General features: G+C 53.9%; 7 protein-coding genes across 7 annotated transcripts in view; 4 read left to right on the top strand and 3 right to left on the bottom strand.

Moving 5' to 3' along the window:
• Positions 1 to 765: 765 nt before the first annotated feature.
• VDBG_02280 (conserved hypothetical protein) lies at positions 766 to 1,645 on the bottom strand (the record flags this gene model as incomplete). Its single annotated transcript, XM_003008046.1, has 5 exons — positions 766 to 831; positions 887 to 953; positions 1,011 to 1,180; positions 1,258 to 1,440; positions 1,493 to 1,645. The coding sequence occupies 5 exons, from the start codon at positions 1,643 to 1,645 to the stop codon at positions 766 to 768; spliced, it is 639 nt and encodes a 212-aa protein (XP_003008092.1).
• A 2,101-nt stretch (positions 1,646 to 3,746) lies between these two features.
• VDBG_02279 (heavy metal tolerance protein) lies at positions 3,747 to 5,762 on the top strand (the record flags this gene model as incomplete). The annotated part of the gene is made up of 1 exon (XM_003008045.1): positions 3,747 to 5,762. One exon carries the CDS (start codon positions 3,747 to 3,749, stop codon positions 5,760 to 5,762), a length of 2,016 nt encoding a protein of 671 aa, XP_003008091.1.
• A 371-nt stretch (positions 5,763 to 6,133) lies between these two features.
• On the top strand, positions 6,134 to 9,107 carry VDBG_02278 (conserved hypothetical protein; the record flags this gene model as incomplete). The annotated part of the gene is made up of 5 exons (XM_003008044.1): positions 6,134 to 6,841; positions 7,109 to 7,574; positions 7,633 to 8,530; positions 8,591 to 8,742; positions 8,801 to 9,107. 4 exons carry the CDS (start codon positions 6,134 to 6,136, stop codon positions 8,673 to 8,675), a joined length of 2,157 nt encoding a protein of 718 aa, XP_003008090.1.
• Positions 9,108 to 10,100: 993 nt separating this feature from the next.
• VDBG_02277 (conserved hypothetical protein) lies at positions 10,101 to 11,273 on the top strand (the record flags this gene model as incomplete). Its single annotated transcript, XM_003008043.1, has 3 exons — positions 10,101 to 10,208; positions 10,259 to 10,832; positions 10,909 to 11,273. 3 exons carry the CDS (start codon positions 10,101 to 10,103, stop codon positions 11,163 to 11,165), a joined length of 939 nt encoding a protein of 312 aa, XP_003008089.1.
• A 983-nt stretch (positions 11,274 to 12,256) lies between these two features.
• On the top strand, positions 12,257 to 14,253 carry VDBG_02276 (conserved hypothetical protein; the record flags this gene model as incomplete). Its single annotated transcript, XM_003008042.1, has 3 exons — positions 12,257 to 12,371; positions 12,436 to 13,397; positions 13,570 to 14,253. 3 exons carry the CDS (start codon positions 12,257 to 12,259, stop codon positions 14,251 to 14,253), a joined length of 1,761 nt encoding a protein of 586 aa, XP_003008088.1.
• A 112-nt stretch (positions 14,254 to 14,365) lies between these two features.
• Positions 14,366 to 16,158, bottom strand: VDBG_02275 (conserved hypothetical protein; the record flags this gene model as incomplete). Its single annotated transcript, XM_003008041.1, has 2 exons — positions 14,366 to 15,754; positions 16,012 to 16,158. 2 exons carry the CDS (start codon positions 16,156 to 16,158, stop codon positions 14,366 to 14,368), a joined length of 1,536 nt encoding a protein of 511 aa, XP_003008087.1.
• A 2,246-nt stretch (positions 16,159 to 18,404) lies between these two features.
• VDBG_02274 (tannase) overlaps positions 18,405 to 18,895 on the bottom strand; it is a gene marked incomplete at both ends in the record, with an annotated part of 1,805 nt that continues 1,314 nt past the window's right edge. Inside the window, 2 exons of the mRNA XM_003008040.1 lie at positions 18,405 to 18,701; positions 18,751 to 18,834. Of these exons, the coding sequence (XP_003008086.1) occupies positions 18,405 to 18,701; positions 18,751 to 18,834 (381 nt within the window). The remainder of the gene's footprint in view (positions 18,702 to 18,750; positions 18,835 to 18,895) is intronic.

Raw genomic sequence — 18,895 nt, 5'->3', positions numbered from 1 at the left:
CAATGTGATGCAAGAAGTGGGATTTCGGAGGCGGGATGTATTTGCGTCAAATCGAGTGTGAGAGAAGAGTGAAGAGGCTGTCCGTAAGTGATCTGATAATTAGTCACCAGGCCTATAATGGAAGTAAATCTAAACTCTGGCTCTACGCATCTAGAAGGGCTGCCCGTAGCCCTTGTGTCTATGCCTCCGTAACCTCGAACACTGTGGGCTAACCCCCCGAGGCGCCCTGTCCGGTGATTACACAGGTACATCCTGACAGTAATCAAAGCAGAGTATTTCCTGTGGAGGGTGGGAAAGGTGTTGAGGGATTCGGTGGGGAAGTCTTGGTGGAAGCTTCGGTTGGTTGATATAACACCGTGTTGCATAGATAACTCGACTTCCGCCAATTTAGATTGAAACCTTTCCTCGCTCGCCACCTGGGGCTCTGATTCCAAGGTCCGAGGCATACTGCACGAACTTCAGCTTGAGCGCGACCAAGTCTACTGCCACCCAGAAGAAGGGGCGTGGCGGAGTCAGTATTACGACCCGGCCGTTGGCAAACGCTGTCATACCTGGTCACACCAACTGGGTCCCGCGGCACATTATCATACATCATTCATAAGATTTTCTAGACATCTCCATTTTATCAGTCTAAGCGTATCAAAACGAAAGGATACATGAAAAGCAAAGCCAAACGAGTGGCGCCGAACGCTGTGCCGTCGATCATCAGGTGTACACAAAAGAAAATCCGACAGGTAAATCAGTTGTTGAATGACTTCGACTTGTTTATTTGCAGGTCAGATCGCCGCTGCCCTCGAAGGTGCAACGAGTAGGATCGTAAGTGTAGGAAAGCTAAATATTTGTCAGCGAATGATGTTCAGCGCCGCAAATTCTCGGGGACCCTTACGTTGATGTAACCGCCCTCGGAGTTGGTCCTGAACTGGTTGCCTCCTTGGATGTACATGCAGTCGTAGCTAGCAGTGCTTGTGTTAGCGAGGTCACAGAACTATAGAACACTTTGGGAGGCGAACTCGGTGTTGAGCAGGCCCAGCTCAAACTTGGCAGAGCGCAGACCATCGATCTTGGCGGGGTCCGCCAGGGTATAACCCTTGTTGTAGCAAGCAGCCGCGGGAAACTTTGCGTAGTCGGGATTGCGGTCCCACATCTCCTGAGTGGTTTTCTTGGTGAATGCCTCTCTAGCCTGTTTGTTGGTATTTGTGTCAGCCTATACTGTTTCCTGAAATTCGTAGATCAAAAGTGAGGAGCTGGGAGACTAACCTCATTCCACTCGCCCAAGTTCTTGATAGTTTCAGCGCCAATTTCGATCGCCATTTTGACAATGATACCAGCGGCTGCCGTGCCGGCGATTCCAACTACCACAACAATGGGTCCAGCACGCTTGGCCAGTCTGGTCGTGGCCGGTACAGGCTCTGGTCCGATGGTGAGCTTTCCATCAGTGCCCTGCGATGGCGGTCAGTCTCGTCTCTCAAACTCACATCGTACGGTTAATTACCTTGAGACCTGTCAAAGTCTCCTGTTTCGAAGGAGGAATGATGGGGTTAACATCGCCGACAGCAGGCAAAGGAGCCGGCTCAGGCAGAGCAGCGCCGCTTGCCATGCTGTTCAACAAAGCAAAACCGAGACTTGTGGTAGCGAAAAGCTGCATGATGATCTTGGTCTGGGTGGTGATGGATGTCGGTGTCGATATAAAAAGTCAGAAGGGGGTATTTTGAGTAGAAGATACTGTGAGTGAGTTGCTGCTGAGATCAAAATAGTCAAGAAGAATGAGCCAAGACATGACGCTTTATACTAATTTCTGTTAACCACCGACGCTGACACAGTACAACAAATTGCTGCTGCTATGTCACGTCTTCTAAACCCATGCTCTGGAGTCAGGCTGCGCTCGTATGCTGAGTCAAAGACATCCGCACCGCAGTGCGGCCATCATCAGTTTGTGCACGGTCAAGCCTGTGATATTAAGTTTGACTCAGTAACCTGGAGCCAGGGCTTTGAAACTGAGATACCTTTATTGCATCCAGAGTCTAGTCAGTCTGGAGAGCTCAGCGATTGGCGCAGGGCCCGCAGTCTGGTTCTCTACGATCGTGAGCCTCTAAAAACGGAAGTGGCCGAAACATCAACAACGAGCCGTAAGCCCCAGGTGCGTTACCCAGCGCTAACAATTTTGCAGGCAATCAAGCGAGCATCATGCGAAGTTATTTCCTTCATCAGGTAAAAACACATCCTGGTGAAATACCATGCTGGTTACTGGGACAATTCGAGGCGCAGCATTCTACGAGTCAGAAGCAGTTGCCGTTTCAGTAGACATGTCAATGCTAATCCTTAGATCCCCTATATGAGCTACCTCAATCGAGGCTGTTCTTGCGGGGATTCTTGCAACGGCCGTGCGTCGAACGTCTGCTGCGACGAAGGTCATGTACTATGGCAGGTAAGGAGGCTACAATGGGCAAAAGATTGCGATCATTTTGACCGACGGCGCAGTCGAGGTGCGTTAGCAGTTCTGAGAAGATTTCGATATGTGGGCACAATTATCGACACCACAAGTCGAAGTACCTGTTATCGTTTCACTCAAGCCCTTGAGGTCGTGGCATCCCATGTAGACATACCGAATTAAGCAAAGATGCCTCGGCATTCCTACATATGTTGCTACTTTTACCATTAGCCAGGCAGCATACGAGTGCAACCTTAGGCCAGAACCAGCTCAGTGTCTGAGCAACCGGGGTGGCTGATCTCACCGTGGATCCCCAAAGGTTTGAATTGCATTTGGGTTCTGGGCCCAGGTGTACTTGGGCAGTGCACGAGCGATTGGCACCAGATCGACGAGACGAAACCGGCTCTGCCGAATGGTAAAGAGTATTCAGCGATGACCAATTGTTCGCAGGGGAGGATGCCAGGTGCATTGACGTCAAACCTTCTCCAACATAGATCCGTTCCCGCTCAGATGGGGGCACCCACCGAGTCATATCCTCGTATGTTTCAGCAGCCTGCACGCTGAGCACGTCTTGGCACTCATCCTATCATAACATCGAAGGACAAACTGAGGTCATGGCCGGGAGGAAAAGCTGGCCCGTTCAGTCGAGTCACCCAATCGACATATGAAACACATGCGCGATCAGGGACTCGATGCACATGACACCTCGCAGTCGTCGGCTGATAAGACTGTATATCTCGCACAACACCCTGCGCCATCAAAGGAATATTGCTGGCCTCGGCGAGACTTTTGCATCGGCCAGCGACCGGGGATATCTTTTGGTCAGTATGTGTTTCGATCTTCAGCAGGTAGATCGGGATCAAGAGGATCCGGCACGTGGAATAAGGAATCACATGCTGCAAATATCGGTCATCCCGATGCTGATTTGGACTGTCTTGTTATAGTCCAGCTTCTAGAAGGTTGAGCTGACCATAGCCAATTCCGCCTCACCAGGCCAAATAAAAATTCCGCAGGCACCAACTTGCGCCTACTTCCGGGGCCGGCGACCGGTGACTCAGGCCGAGCCAAGCCGCGTCACCTCCATGCATTTCCTTTTTTCTTCTTCGCATTAGGCAGCCGTCCCCGGCCCCCTACCGTGAAGCCTGCAGTCAGTATAAGTCGCGAAGGCTCTTGTTTGCGATCGCATGAATATTGAAATTGCGCTTCTTGATCCACCTCGATATTTGCATTGACCCAAGCGGCGAGCCTGTCGTGGCCTGCCTCCGACGCCCAACCGCAAGGCTATCTCCACGTCCGTACTTCTCTTATTAACCAAGGGATGGATTCCTTCGAATCGAGCCCGCAGACTGAGCCACTTCTTGGTAGTAGGCGAGCAGCAAACGATTACGGTGCCCATAATGCCTCGAGAAGCTTGCCTCCGGATTGCGACACGGGCGGCCGCCCAAGTTTACACGACACTGAGAACGACTTGAAGTACAATACCGACCATGATTCCGAATCTGATTCTTGTTCCGGTTCCGAGTCTGAGTCGGAACACGAGATTAAGAAGAGGCGGGCTGAGCGACTTCGTCAGGTTGGCGGCTGGCGAGGCTATCTGAAAGATTTCACTATCTTTGCGCCCTACCTCATACCGAGTAACGAACCTAGGGTCCAGACCTGCATACTCGTCTCGCTCTTGACGCTGGCGGGCCAGCGCGTCCTCAATATCGCCATTCCACACCAACTGGGCGTCGTCGCAGACAAGCTTTTGGGTCGCGAGCCACCTTACCGCGAATTGTTGATCTGGCTCATACTCAGCATCTTGAATGCAAAATCAGGCCTCGGTTTGATTCAAGAACTTGTTAAGGTCCCAATCAAGCAGTTTTCGGAACGCCGTGTTACAGATGCTGCTTTCTCTCATGTCATGAACCTTTCAATGGATTTTCACTCTGAAAGGGACTCGGCCGAGGTCATGAAGGCCCTAGAGCAGGGAGGAGCCCTGATGAGCATTATGGAAACTGCCGTCAACGAAATCCTGCCCACGGTGGTAGATCTCACAATGGCTATCGGGGTGCTGTACTGGAAATTCGGCATCTACGCTGCGGTACCTATGGTGTTCGCCTTTGCCTCCTTCCTTGGCCTCGAAATTACATCGTCGAGGTGGAACGTTGAGCCACGTCGTCAATCCGCCAAGGCCGACCGCGAGCAGGCCAAGGTTATGCATCAAGCTGTGCAGGGTTGGACGACGGTGTCGCATTTCAACATGTTCGACTACGAGCGCAGGCGATTCGGACAAGCATTGGAAGCCAAGCTCAAGGCGACCTGGACATGGAGTTTGCGCAACATATGCACAGAAGGCCTTGTCGAGCTACTGGAGCCCTTCACCTTTTTCACGCTGTCTTGCATCGTTTTTTACGAAGTTTCGCATGGTCGTGCCAAGACAGGCGACTTTGTCTTCTTGATCGAGTATTGGGGCTATCTCATTTGGCCGCTAAAGTTTCTTTCGCAAAACTACCGTTGGATGATGGCTGATTTGATTGATGCTGAACGCCTGCTGTACCTCATGCAGGCTAAGCCGACAATCGTCGACTCTGAGGACGCATACCCAATCGGGCATGTCGAAGGAAATGTCAACTTTGAGAGCGTACGCTTCTCCTACGACTCCGTCAGAGACATCGTTAAAGGTGTCAGCTTCTCTGCACTACCGGGCCAGACCGTCGCCATCGTGGGCGCGACAGGCGCTGGAAAATCATCAGTCACCAAGTTACTGTTTCGTTTCTACGATGTTACAGGGGGCCGGATCACCATCGATGGTCATGACATACGAGACATCACTCTCGATTCGTTAAGGACCACTTTAGGGGTTGTGCCACAAAGTCCCATGCTCTTCAATGGTACTATCATGGACAATTTGCGGTACGCAAGGCTCTCTGCAACCGACGAGGATATTTATTCCGCTTGCCGAGCAGCTGCAATTCATGAGAGCATCATTGGCTTTCCGGATGGATATGGCACCAAGGTGGGTGAGCAAGGAATGAAGCTTTCTGGTGGCGAGACGCAGCGTCTGGCTATTGCCCGCATTATTCTCCGAGATCCCCAGATCCTTGTCCTCGACGAGGCGACTAGCGCAGTGGATACAAACACAGAATCGATGATTCAAAGCGCCTTGGAAGCCTTCAAGTCTGATCGCAAACGAACTACCTTCGTTATTGCCCACCGACTTTCGACAATTGTCGGGGCTGACCAAATCCTAGTGATGGACAAAGGACTGCTGGTTGAGAAAGGGACACATGAGGAGCTTCTGAGAACCGATACCATGTATAAGACACTCTGGAGCAAACAGCTTGCGCTATGATGAGATGTAGATGAGGCTGGCTTATCTGCAGCAACTGGTGGGTAATGAAGTATAGAATAAGAACCACTCATCATTTTGACTACGACGTATGGACCTCACTTATTACGATACCTACGGTATCTAGGCGAACTATCTTCGGAATCACTAGCGCCCGCTTTCGGCCAGGTCCGTTCGACACAACATCAGAAGAGGGAGGTTGACATGATTAAAGTGGGCCGTCGCGCCCTTTGGCCTGACCCCGCCAGATACGATGCCTACCATGGAACACTCTTGTCGCTCAATGACCAACATTCGACGCTCTGGTGAAGCACAAGAACTTACGTCAAGCTTTGAGAGTGATAAAGACGTTTACGTTTTCTTTGCCCAATGCGATGGAAGAACTTCCGAAAAGTCTCGATTCGTGGCAGGTCGAGGGCCTGGACGACGACTTCCTCGACCTCGCGTTTGGGGCAGATTGGAACCCTGGGTTGGTTGACGATTTCCTCGCCAATACAAAGCCTTTGGATGAACATGCCACCGATTTCCAAGTCAGTCTCGTCAATGCCCATTTTGAATATTCTCAAGACGCCGCGCGCGACAATGCCCACCACACAACAGGCATCAACGATACAACACAGCATCTTGTCAAGAGACAGCACCAGGCGACGCCAATCGTCCAGCCAGCCGTGCGGTTCTCACCAGCTTCGATCAAAATACTCAAGACATGGCTGTCAACCCATTCGGACAATCCATACCCGCGAGTTGAAGAGGTCGAAGCGTTCCAGAGGCAGACCAACCTCAGCAAACAGCAGATCATGACATGGTTTGCCAACGCCCGCCGGCGATCAAAGAACATCAACATACGTAAATCTGCAGCTCGGGACAGATCTTCAAGCCCGATACCATTCACCCCATCACCAGGTCGTTCAACTCATGGTGCCGTGATTGGCGATCAGATGGATCCTTTTCAAAGATGGACCAACTCGCCCCCAGACCAGGAACCGGCTGAGATGAGCGCTATCGCGAGGGCTGTTGCAAGCTCTCTGGTAGTCCATGATCAAGAGGACTCCCTTGCCACGCAAGGCGCCTCTCCAAGAATTGTATGTAATGGGTCGTCAGCGAGCAGCGTGGCGACGTCGGACTCTGCGTCCCTCTCTTCTGCATACTCGCACACGTCGGGAGTATCCCTCCGATCGCTGGAATCACGACACAGAACCGAAAAACGCAGAAGGCGGAAAACGCGCAAAATTCCAACCCAGAGCCAGAACAGGAATCAACAGGCAACGACGACTAGCCTTTACGACGTTCTCTCACAAAGTTCGAACCCATTCCAGTGTACCTTTTGCACGCAGACCTTTAAAACGAAGCACAATTGGCAGCGTCATGAAAAGTCACTTCATCTATCGCTAGAGCGCTGGGAATGCTCCCCAGATGGACCTATTTTCCGAAACGCCCATTTTGAGCCAGCTTGTGTTTATTGTGGCGTGGTCGAGGGCTTCAACATGGACGCCCATTTGCAGAGCCACAATTACGAAGCTTGTCATATCCGAACCCCGGAGGAACGTACATTCTACCGAAAGGACCACCTACGCCAGCATCTAAGACTGATTCATCAGGTTCAATTAGAACCACTACTAATGAAATCCTGGAAGACTGAGGTGATGGAGGTCCGGTCCCGGTGTGGCTTCTGTAGCCTCGCCTTGAGCACTTGGACAGACCGAGTGGATCATCTGGCAGAACACTTCAAAAATGGCATGACAATGGCTGACTGGGAGGGAGACTGGGGTTTCGAACCTCGTGTGCTGGAGATGGTGGAGAACTCCATCGCACCATGTGAGTATACGGATGCCTGCCCCAAACAGATTTGGGATTTTCTCTGACTCCTGTGCAGACATCATAGATTATGAACGAAATTCGCCCTGCCCATTCGTGGCTTTGCAAACGATCTCTGACGGCCCCTCAACGGCGTTTGAGCTTTTACAACTGGAGACTGAGTACTTCTGCTCAAGCCACATCAATGTCCATCACACGCTACCTTCGAATCAAGAGCTCCAGTACGAACTGTGCTGCATCATTCTTGCCTCTGAAATTCTGTCTCGCGATACCATTTCTCCCGCTTCCTCGTGGGTTCGCGACCTCCTCATGTCTTCCGAGCATATCACTAGACAAGCCAAATCGCGTCCCATTAGGAGCGGTTCACGCTTTACGGATCTACGCACGCATGGGCAAGAGAACATATTTGGGAGCTGTCATATGGAGGGGGCGTTGCAAGAGTATGTGAAGAGTATGACAACACAGGGTGCAGATGTCACGAACGAATTGCTCCAGCAACAGGCTTGCAACATCATATGGTCATTGGCCACATGTTCTTCGAGTCCTTCCGACATGCTAGCGAACCTGCTGGTGAATTTGACTTACAGTTCTACGAGCTGGCTTATCACTTTTCGTGAGCGAGCAGGCCTACCGCCCGCCTACCCTGAGCATGAAGCGTTACAGACAAGCCCACTATCTTCCGATGTTGCCTCTAAAACTCGGGCAAAAGGGTGCGTAGATCGTCTGGACGTTGACACCGGTATCCCATCAACGCTTGCGGAAACTGTGCCAGGTCCAAGTAGCGATGCAGCACCATTGATGAGGTCGTCGGGCTTTGTCGACGACAGCTACTACAGACGCCTGATCAGGGAACTCACTCGCTTCATCTCGAGTGCCATATCCCCGCGCAATCCTAACAGACATGTGCCGACAGATCTCGAGATTCAGAATCAGGCGCGATGGATCCTCTATGATTGGTAAAAGATCTTCCAATATCCAGTGGTTTATAGCGTGACAGCTAACCGATGGCCATGAAGCGACGATCCGTGGAATCAAACACCAGCAGATAATGAGAATTGGTTGAAGGACTTCAAAGATTCCATATCGATGCCTAAGCAGTAGGTGCTTGTCTCGTGGCTTGGCTGATGGGAATTTACTATACAGACAACCCGACACCAAGTTTGTCCTCGTCAGTCTCTAAATTGATTTCCGTATAACCGCTTCCGGGATCAAAATTTCAGATCCAGGCAATGCACTGATTGACACAATCCTCGGCATCGATCTCATTACGCAGCTTATTTGTCTCTCGTCTGTCCTGAACTCAAGCAGAAATATTGTCGGTCTACATGTTCCCTTCAAGTCTGCCAAAGCCAGATTACCCTTTATCGTTGCGGGCTATTCCTTGCCAGCTACAGCGACAAAGTTTACGAGTAACGTCGAGGTACGACAAACCTTTACAGCCCTTGGGAAACGGCTTCAATTTCCAGTGGCCTCGAGATTTCAAACGCCATTTATGCAACTTCGTCGATCGTCAATTCATTGTATACCGTACGGGATCTTTAAGCTTTGGGCTCTGTGAAAACAACGCCGACAGTGGGAGCGGGGTTCGCCTCAGCAGCCACAAGTTAACTGCCTGGTTCTTCTGCCGCATTCTCTGCTACTTTGTGCTGGAAAAAGCACGTTTATTCGAGCTTTAGTGATGCATCATGGATCATACGTCAGAAAGCAGCTCTGGTCACTAGAGCCTTGCTTGCCCTGGAGAAGTGGCGCGCGATTGCGGTTCTTCGGGGGTGTTTCGGGCGCGTTTTAACTTGGTCACTGGTATTGATCTGAGGAGACTTTCCCTCATCACTTCATGAACTCTACCACTTGCGTACATTATGAACGTCACGCGTGATCCTTAAGTAGGTCATTCAATCCATTGAAGGTCTTGTTGCAGAAAGCATGCCATGAGTGTGACCAATGCTTCCGCAGCATCGCGACTCTGATGCTAAGCGTTGGGGTTGCGGAGTTGCTGCGGAGGTGTGGTGTAGTCAAGCGATAACTTAGCATACGAACTGCCCGATGATGAAACTGGCGGCCGTCTTTGCATCATGAGCTGAAGCATTTTGGCATAAAGCCGTATATTACACCATGCGTTCCGAGCCGTAAGGGAAGCTTTATGGTGCCGAGTGTCTACTGCGGAGTTGAGGATCATCGGGGGTATTTTACATCCACGGCCCCGACATGCGGTAGCTGACACAATGTAGCTGACGTGCGGTGCGGGGTCTGTGACGTTCAACGCGGAGATCTCTAAGTATAGCCGAACCGTAACTGACAAACATGTTATGCGCCACGGAATGTCGGAGGTGCTTGTGACAGGCTGTCGGGGTTGATGTTGGTTACAAAGCTCGGATTCGGATACTGAAAGTTTATAAAAGGAGCACACTTCGTGCGATCAAACCTAAACGTCAATATTGATTTACAAACCTGTTTCGTTCCAGCCCGCCTTCTCTCTTCACTGCAGACTGCAGGTACCAAGCTTCTTTTCACAGATAAGCAACAATCATGTCGTCAGTCGTAGCTGTTGCCGGCGGTACTGGCGGTATTGGTCGCGCCATCGTTGAGGAGATCACCGCCGATGGTAAATTCAACGTCATTATCCTAAGCCGAAAGGTTTTTAGTGCTCTTTCCGCCCTTCTGACACTTCTTTAACAATGTATCAGGCCGACTCGGAGCTTGAGAAGACTCTCGGTGCTCGAATTATTGTGGCCGACTACTCGAATGCCGACGAGCTGGCGAAGCAGCTCCAGGATAATAACGTTCTCACTGTCGTCTCCGCACTATCTTCACAAGCTCCCCTAGAGCAGGAACTTGCTCTCATTCAAGCGGCGCAAAAGTCTAGCACAACCATACGTTATATACCGAGCGTTTGGGGCATCAAATACACCTCGGAGCATTCTTGGTTTCCCATTGCCGCAAGCAAGCTCGCATTTTTCGAAGCGCTCGACAAGACGCAGCTTGAGTGGACCGTTGTTGCTAACGGCTTCTTCCTTGATTACTGGGGTTTCCCGCATGTCAAGTCGTACCTTCAGCCCATCACGCTCGTCCTTGATCTTGCCGCTAACAGAGCCGCGATTCCGGGAAGCGGGAACACACCGGTCATCTTCACGTACACACGCGATGTGGCCAAGTTCACGGCCAAGCTGTTGACACTCGATAAGTGGGAGCCCGAGTCCTACATCATCGGAGACAAAGTGACATGGAATGAGTTTGTCAAGACGGCGGAGCAGGTCAGAGGTATGTGGTGAATGTTCTTGCCCTCGGGGCTGTTCAACTTCTGGGTGCGCCGTGGCTAATCCGTTCTTCCGCGCAGGGAAACCTATCGAGGTGTCTTACGACTCGATCGAAACCTTGAAGTCTGGCAAGATCACAGAACTCCCAAGCCACCAGTACGCCTACCCGTTCTTCCCGAAGGAGGCTCTGCAAGGTCTGTTCTCCACATTCGGACGTTGGTTTGAAGAGGGGGTATTCAACTTCCAGCCGAAGAAATCTCTCAACGACTTGTTCCCAGAGATCAAGACCACGACTGTCAAGGAGATTCTCGAGATTCAGTGGAACAACGGTGCGTAAATGGTTGGTGGAGAACCCTCTCCGACCCAGTTGACTTGATCAATCGGCAACGAACATCTAGAGCGTTCGATGTCAACAATACTATCTTTTCTTGCCTATTTGGGTCGAGTCTTGCCGCTCGCCACGTGCAACGGACCATTTCACGTAGCGTTATGTGATGTCTGCTCTGTCCCTTCCATCATTGTTCTGGTACACCAAAATCTGGCCAGGTTACATCCGGCGCCAAGGCGCAGGGCGTAGGGCGTGCGTCTGAAAGGCGCTGCGGGGTTGCAGGGCATAGGCCTCTCACTGGCCCCGGCTCACAGCAAAGTGTCGTCCGGATCTCAGTGAGGTCTTGGGACGTCTTGAAATATAAAGTAGGCACTCGGCGCGCTCCTCTCTGTGAATGAAGCCTCTGGGCGCTAGCTTCGACTGACCAATTCACTTCCCTTTCTCTTCATCTCGCGATGTGCCACTGAACAGCAGACGTTGTCGGCTGAGTTTGGTGTTTTGCCGAAGACACAGTACAGACGGCCAGGGGCTTTTTTGGATTCCCCACGTGCATCATCAGGTGGATCATCATTATCATCCCACAACACCCATTCTGTATCTATTTCCCCAGGCCACGCAGTTTAATCAGAAAGCTTCACCATTGCCCTCTTGACCTATCGTCTTCATGCTAGGTAGCACGTCGAGTTGACCGCACATGGTGTTCTTCGCCACTGTCTCTCGAGACGCCTGAAAACGGAAAACCTGCTGACTCGGCATCATGAGTGAGTTGGAGGGGGCCCGCTACCGGCTGATGCCGAAGCCCCTAATGCGCATGGCGCCAAACCTCATAGGTCGCTAGAGGCGTCTTACGTGAATCTACCTGGTCGAGACCCCTCCGATTTATGGAGGGGTTCGATGGAAGCCCTCTGTCAGCGGCATGGAACTTTGTCACGATTGGGAAGACTCACCAGTCACACACACTCTCCTCACGAGCTACCGCCTTTTCCCCCTTCAGCTTTCCCATGTGTTTGTCTCTGGATTCTACTTGACTGTCAGCCAGGGTTCCGCTGTCAATTGCCGAAACTCTATTGTTCTCAAGGTAGCTGCTTTGCTTGCCCAGCATGTGGCACAATGGTACCGACGCTCGTCGGCGGTCCAGCGAGCAGCAGCAGTCTCCGCCGCAACAGCACCAAGTGAGCGAGGCGCAGGGCATTCCAGATGACATGCAGGGCGACGGTAAATCTCACCTTCAACGCTTGATGATACGAATCGAACTTCGATGCTGACGACGCAAACACAGTCATGAACTTCTCTGATCTGGACCTAGCACAACTCGGACTCCCCTCTGAAATGGGCATGATGGGCACCACAGAGGAACTCCAAGGCAGCCTGTCGGCGATGCATCCTTTCGATGTGAACCCCTCGCACTCGTACCCTGGGTCCTACTCAGGGGAACCTCTTACCTTTGACAACCTGGATCTATCCTTTGATGCCCTTCCGCCGGACGATCCCATGACCTCTTTTCACAGCCAAAGTGCAACGCCAGAGATGCCTCATACCTGGCTCGACAACGGCAGCAACGACATCAACAACAGCAGCACCCCTCCTGAGCCGAGGCCACGCATGCCTCAGGGTACACGGAGTAACGATTCCCTCCGATTCAGCCATCCCTCCAGCCTCGGCAGCCCGCGGCCTCTCATGGCTTCCCATCGGCAGCCCACCTTGCCACGGCGAAGAAGTCGATATCTCCGAAACAGCGGCGAGCCGGCGACTACGTCGTCAACGCCCCTCACGATCCCGACGACACCGGCGGCTATGACGGATAACGCCCTCGACCCCATGCAACGATGGCAGGAGTCGCCGCCAGAGAACGAGGCCGCGTCTCTCATGGCCATTGCAGGCGCTCTCCGCCAGCAGCAACGCGATGCTCCAGGCATGGCAGCGGCAGCAAACTACAACAGCAGCAGTCGACCGCGTGGCAGCCGGCCCACGTCGCAGAGCAGTTTCGGCAGCCGAACGAGCCACTCGTCGCGGTCCGTCACATCGGCGCGCTCATCCAACCTCCCGAGCACCTTGCGGCGGTCCTCCGGATCCCGTGGCAACCGCATCGGCCGGCCGAAGCGCGACCGCAGCCCGAACCTCCCGGGCAAGGCACCCAAGGACCGGCGGCCTTTCCAGTGCACCTTCTGCTGCGACACGTTCAAGAGCAAGTACGACTGGGCGCGGCACGAAAAGTCGCTTCACCTGTCCCTCGAGTCTTGGGTCTGCTGCCCGCACGGCGGCGTCGTCGTCTCGCCGGCGACGGGCCGCTCGCACTGCGCCTACTGCAACATGCTCGACCCGGACCCGAGCCACCTCGCGGCGCACAACCACGACAGCTGCGCCGCCCACGGCGCGCCGCACGTCTTTCACGCGCAAGGACCATCTCATCCAGCACCTGCGGCTCGCGCATAAGCTCGAGACGACGCCGCTCATCGACGGCTGGAAGGTCGAGGCCCCCGCCGTCGCGGCGCGCTGCGGCTTCTGCGACGCCCGCATGGCCTCGTGGCCCGAACGCGTCGAGCACCTGGCCCGTCACTTCAAGGCCGGCGCACTGATGCAGGACTGGGTCGGCGAGCACGGGTTTGACCCCGAGATTGCCGCCCGCGTCGTCAACGACTTGCCGCCCTACCTCATCGGCCTCGAGTCGCGCGCCCCCGTGCCCTTCTCGTCGACCGACCCCGGCACCAAGGACCACCTGTCGCAGGTGCACGAGATTATCAAGAACCAGAACAGAATGGCCGGTTCCGAGAGCTGGGCTGGTGAGGGCGCGCAGACGGCTGACATGGGCGGCGGCGCCGAAGACGCCTACCCGACGGCGGCGGGGATGGAGCAGTCTTCCGGCGAGGCGCTGCCGGCCACCTTTCACGACACATTGGCAGTGCACCTCGGCCGATTCGCGCGGCATCAGATGCGCATGGGTATCATACCGACGGATGAGATGTTCCGCGAAGAGTCGAGACGGATCGTCTATGGTTCGGCGGACCCCTTTGACTGGACCATTGCCGAAAGCGACCACTGGCTCGCCGGCTTTCGGGAGAGGCATGTCAAGGGTTCCGAGAGCCCTGCTGCGCCTTGACGTGGTCAAATGTGCTTCGGAAGGGAAAAAGATGATCAAGAATGCAATACTTCAAGATACCACAGCTAGCTAATCGTAATCTATTCTACCTCACGATGGCCATCATGTGCCCCTAGACGCCGGTAGGGGTTGGCAGGCAAGAGCAAGCACTGCTCACTCGAGACACGGCATCCCCGGTACAGGCCTTCTGAGCGTAGGCGGGCAGCACCGATACCTCCTTGATCAGGTTGGCAGTGTACCCGGCACAGAACTCTTGGCTCTCCTCGAGGCGGCCCTCGACGCTGTTACTACGCAAGGCACGCAAGCAGTTGTCGGCGTTGCAGACGGGCGGCGGCGGGCACTTGAGGCTCGTCGGCTTGACAACAAAGGCGCCGCGCTCGATCGTGTTGATGAAGTGATGTCCGGAGGGGAACCAGCCGTACGACGACCAAGAACCGACAAACTCGACAATGCCGCCGCCGGGTAGGTTGTCATCCTCGGGGTAAATGTCGATCCAGGCGGCCTCACAAATGCCGGAGCCGGTAGGATCCGATGGGCCGACCGAGGACACATCGAGGAGGCTGTACCCCGAGCCGTACATCGATTGGAAAGCAATGCCGTCGCGGATGTATAGATTGTGATCAATGGCCTTGGTCTTGTATTTGTAGATGCCTGTCTGCTTTGGGTTGGCGAGGTCGCGAATATCCCAAATGTAGACGACGGGGAACTGGTCCGAGGCTGGCCCTGCGCGATAGCGCTCGTCACGCTCATCGTTCATCAGCAGGAACTCTTGGTTGTTGACATCGGTGACCCATCCCTGGTGCGTGTAATTGACCCCTTCGTATGAGGTACGCGAAATGATGTTGGTTGTGAACTTGTCCGAGACATCATAGATTGTCAAAGAGTCCTCGTTGTACCCGTAGCAGATGTCCTTGCCGTCATACCTCTTGTCGGGACCACGATAGACGAGGCAGTGCGCATCGTGAACGTAGCCGTCGCCGGCAGCGCAGCCCAGTCGCTTGGGGTTCTCGACTCCCTCGGAAATGTCAAAGAAGATGAGGCCAGCAAGACACGAGTCGTTGCGCGGCTGCGCTCCAACCGCGACAATGTAGTCGAGCTCCTCGTTGACCACAACGTTGTGGCTGCGACCAATGGGAAGATCATTGGTGTATCCAGCGAGGTCACTGATGGCATCGTATTGCACGGGGCCTGTCGCTTCAACATCAATGTCGAGAAGTCTCGTCATGTCAAAGATCTGGATGCCGTGCGCGACAGCCTCGGACCCGATGACCATGTAGTTTTTGTATCCACGGAGCTCTCGCCAGTCAGAGATGGCAGAGACCTGGGGGAGGTGCGCCAATTTCACCATTATGCCCTCGCTCGTAATCTCCACGAAGGTAGTGCCGTCCTCCTGGCCGATGGCGACAAATTCACGGCCGTCATCGGACACCCATCCCCAGGAGCCAGAGCCGGCACCAGAAGAGCCAAGGGCACCGTGACTGAGGAAGTGAGTGAGATCAAACTAGGGGGAAAGGTCAGTCAGAGAGGCTCAGGCTATGGCCGAGATTCGCCGAAATTGGGCCTAACAAACATTGAAGCACCTGAAGGTGTTGTTGCGGTCCCCGGGAATCGCTTCAATCCAGCCGTCAACACACGGCGTGTAGCCCAGCTCGGGGTACTGGTCGCTGTTGCGCACGCCAGACTCCCTCTCCGCAGCCCACAGCTCCTGTTCTCTGATCAGCATGGTGCATATCTATTGATTATTTTGAATGTCCATACCATTTTGTGGTTCATGATCTCTTCATGAACCACGCCCGAATCGTAAAACTCAGCCGCCCTCGCTTCATCGACGGCCATCTCCTTGCCCATTGCTGCCGCCGCGAGCAGGCCTAGAGAGGCACCAAGTTGCACAATTGAGCGAGCCATTTTGTCAATCTCAAAGATGATGCAACCAAAAGTGTCGGAGAAGAAAACGTTGGATGCGCCGTGCACAGTCAAGTCGCAGGGGAGAGACGTAAAAAACCACCTTTATATAATCACAAGCACCACAAGCACCACAAGATTACCCTTCGACGTTCCACCCACTGATAGCCGTTTGTCTCACCTCCTCGCCCACGATTTCGCTCCTTTCCCCTCCCGCCAACTCGCCAAGCACCGCAGCTGCCCGCAAAGACCTGCGAGTCTCATCGACGCAGCGGATCCTCGCCGAGCCCGTCAACCTGGATCGGGTAGGTGACCGTCGATGCGATAAACGCAACGCGTGGTCCTCCATTGGGCGCCGAGCCGGGCGATCGGCGGGAGCCAGCCCGGATGTGGAAGGTCGCAAGTTCCGTGGTGCCTCTTGGCATTGCCAGAGTTCAAGACTCCCCCCTTCACGGAAAGGTCGGGGGGCAGCATGGGGCTCCTCGGCCGTGGGGTTCGCTCCGGGGAATACGACGCCACCACGGCAAGGGCCGATCTCGAGAGGAAACAAAGCTAAGAGATGCGTGGTTTGGCGGTGCAGTGCAGGCGACACGGCGTTGCGTTGTCTGCGTGAGGGGAACCTGGTTTTTTCTTTCGAGGCACCTTGTGGTCCCCGGTTGTCTGTACGCGCATGTGAGACTGAGACCGATCCTAGCCGTTGCCAGTGAAAACACAGTTCCCGGTCACAATTCTGGGGTTTTGAGCACAGGTCACTTGGGAACCAGTCGGCCTCGCGCGCTCATAGTTGTAGAGAGAGGTACAATTCTGCAATCTTCCATGTATTCGCGGTTTTGGTGGGTCTGAAATATGAAATCAAACATGACGTATAAATGGTTCAACAAGCCCTCTCTGATGGTAGACATTGTGAGAACGAAACCGCAAATCACAGAATGAGCAGACTGGTTTCAATTGACAGCGATGGAACGCTATGAGCTTGTATTTCTCAGCCATGCCCGCGCTGGGTGTCTGACGTTCAACCTCCATGGTAAGTACATGACAACTGAGGCCGCCTGGGTGTCCATTCCTCTCTCCCAACACTCTGTTAGTCATTAGAAAGCCCGGCTTCCACCCTCGTGCTTACACCAACCACCACTATGCGAAGCATCCGAGAAGGTGGCCACTGTCGGTACTTGAACTAGAGCAGAATCATGAGGTTGAGCCATGGCTCTCCGCAGCTTGGAGGGCCCTTCGCAGTCCTTATATCCACGTTCTCGTAGCCCTCAGTCCCTGATCGGCCCCCCTGTTGGGTGCTCCGCAGGGCCACCTCACGACCAACATGGAACTCACATTCGTAGTCAAACCAGTCAAAGACTCCAAGCGTTTGGCAGCTCTGGACAAGGGAGCACAACGATGCTAAATGGCAGAACAGTAAGAAGCGCGTCGGCCTCGGAAGAAAGGCCCTCTCCGAGAAACGAGTAGCATGCTTTTCCAACGCTGAAAAGACGGCTAGAAGGAAAGGCACACTGTACAGAAAACAATCACCGCCTTCGGTACGGGGACCTTTAGCTCCAAGGCATGTACGCTCGCTGGAACCAATAACCAGACGCAGCACCAGAGAAAACAAAAGAAAGAAACATGACTCCAGCCGTGCGTCCTGAAAAAGGCACAACGTTCAAGCCGCACAATCCATCTTGATGCCATGGCAAACCGCTGCTCCTCGAATCACGACACAGGACGAACACAGCTGTGCCACTAGTCCCAGAACGCCGAAACAAAAGCCTAGGCCGAACGCTGGAGCATCATCAAGGCCATGCACCACGTACGTCCTTCCGCCTTGAAGGATAAGGCACTTGGCTCTTTGATTCATGGTTGATAGATCTCCCGTGTCCCGAGAACAGGCTGCGCATGACGGCCCTTGCTCGACATTGTTCAGCAAGCATCTAATCTTCAGCGTGAACCCGTACTAGGAGAAACTCAAAGAAAGGTCGGTTGGAGATTGTTGAGTGGAATCGGTGAGCAGCAAGAACCCGAACCAGGCCCAGAAAGACAGAATTTCCCTGCCAGATAGCTACGATTCCTGCCTCGGCAGCGCCCACTCCCTCACAATCACCCGGAACGAAAATCTCCCGAGTCTAGATTTCAAGTACTTGCGCTTCATCACATCGATCAAGCGTGTTGGGGAGCACAGTGGTCAGCACAGCAGGGTCAGATAGCATCATGCGCGTCGCAAGTGAACTCATCACTAACGAAGATTCGCTTCGATCAAATATCTAGTACAACGGCACCCTATACGCATCAAAGTCGTACTGCCACGTCGCCACAGCCGCCGCGTCGCTGACACACTCGGCCTCGGTGCCATTGCCAGACCACATCGGCCGCAGGGGCCAGGGACACAGTTCAGCATTCGTGCCCGTGTTCCTCAGCGTGTCGGGCGACGTCTTGCCCTCGACCCACTCGATGACCGTCTGCAGCGTCGTCTGCGGCCAGCCCCCGCCGGGCTGCGCCGAGTTGCTCCCACAATGCGCGCCGCCAGGCACGAGAAAGAGCCTGTAAAAGTCCTGCAGCTGCTGCACACCGTCCCTCGTAGCTGACGTCCGGGAACATGACGCTGCGCACCGACTCGAAATAGTGCACCGAAGAGCCCGCCGGGATCGAGTCATCGGCTTCACCGTGCACGTGGATCACCTTGCCGCCGGCCGCCTGAAAGTCGGCAAGGTCTGGGTATGTCGTCTGCAACGAGTCACCATACTTGTTCTGGGAA

This window comes from Verticillium alfalfae, genomic scaffold (assembly GCF_000150825.1).
Source record: "Verticillium alfalfae VaMs.102 supercont1.2 genomic scaffold, whole genome shotgun sequence".
Taxonomy (NCBI): domain Eukaryota; kingdom Fungi; phylum Ascomycota; class Sordariomycetes; order Glomerellales; family Plectosphaerellaceae; genus Verticillium; species Verticillium alfalfae.
Note: the sequence above shows the minus strand (reverse complement) of the source record. Positions and strands in the feature narration are given on the sequence as shown.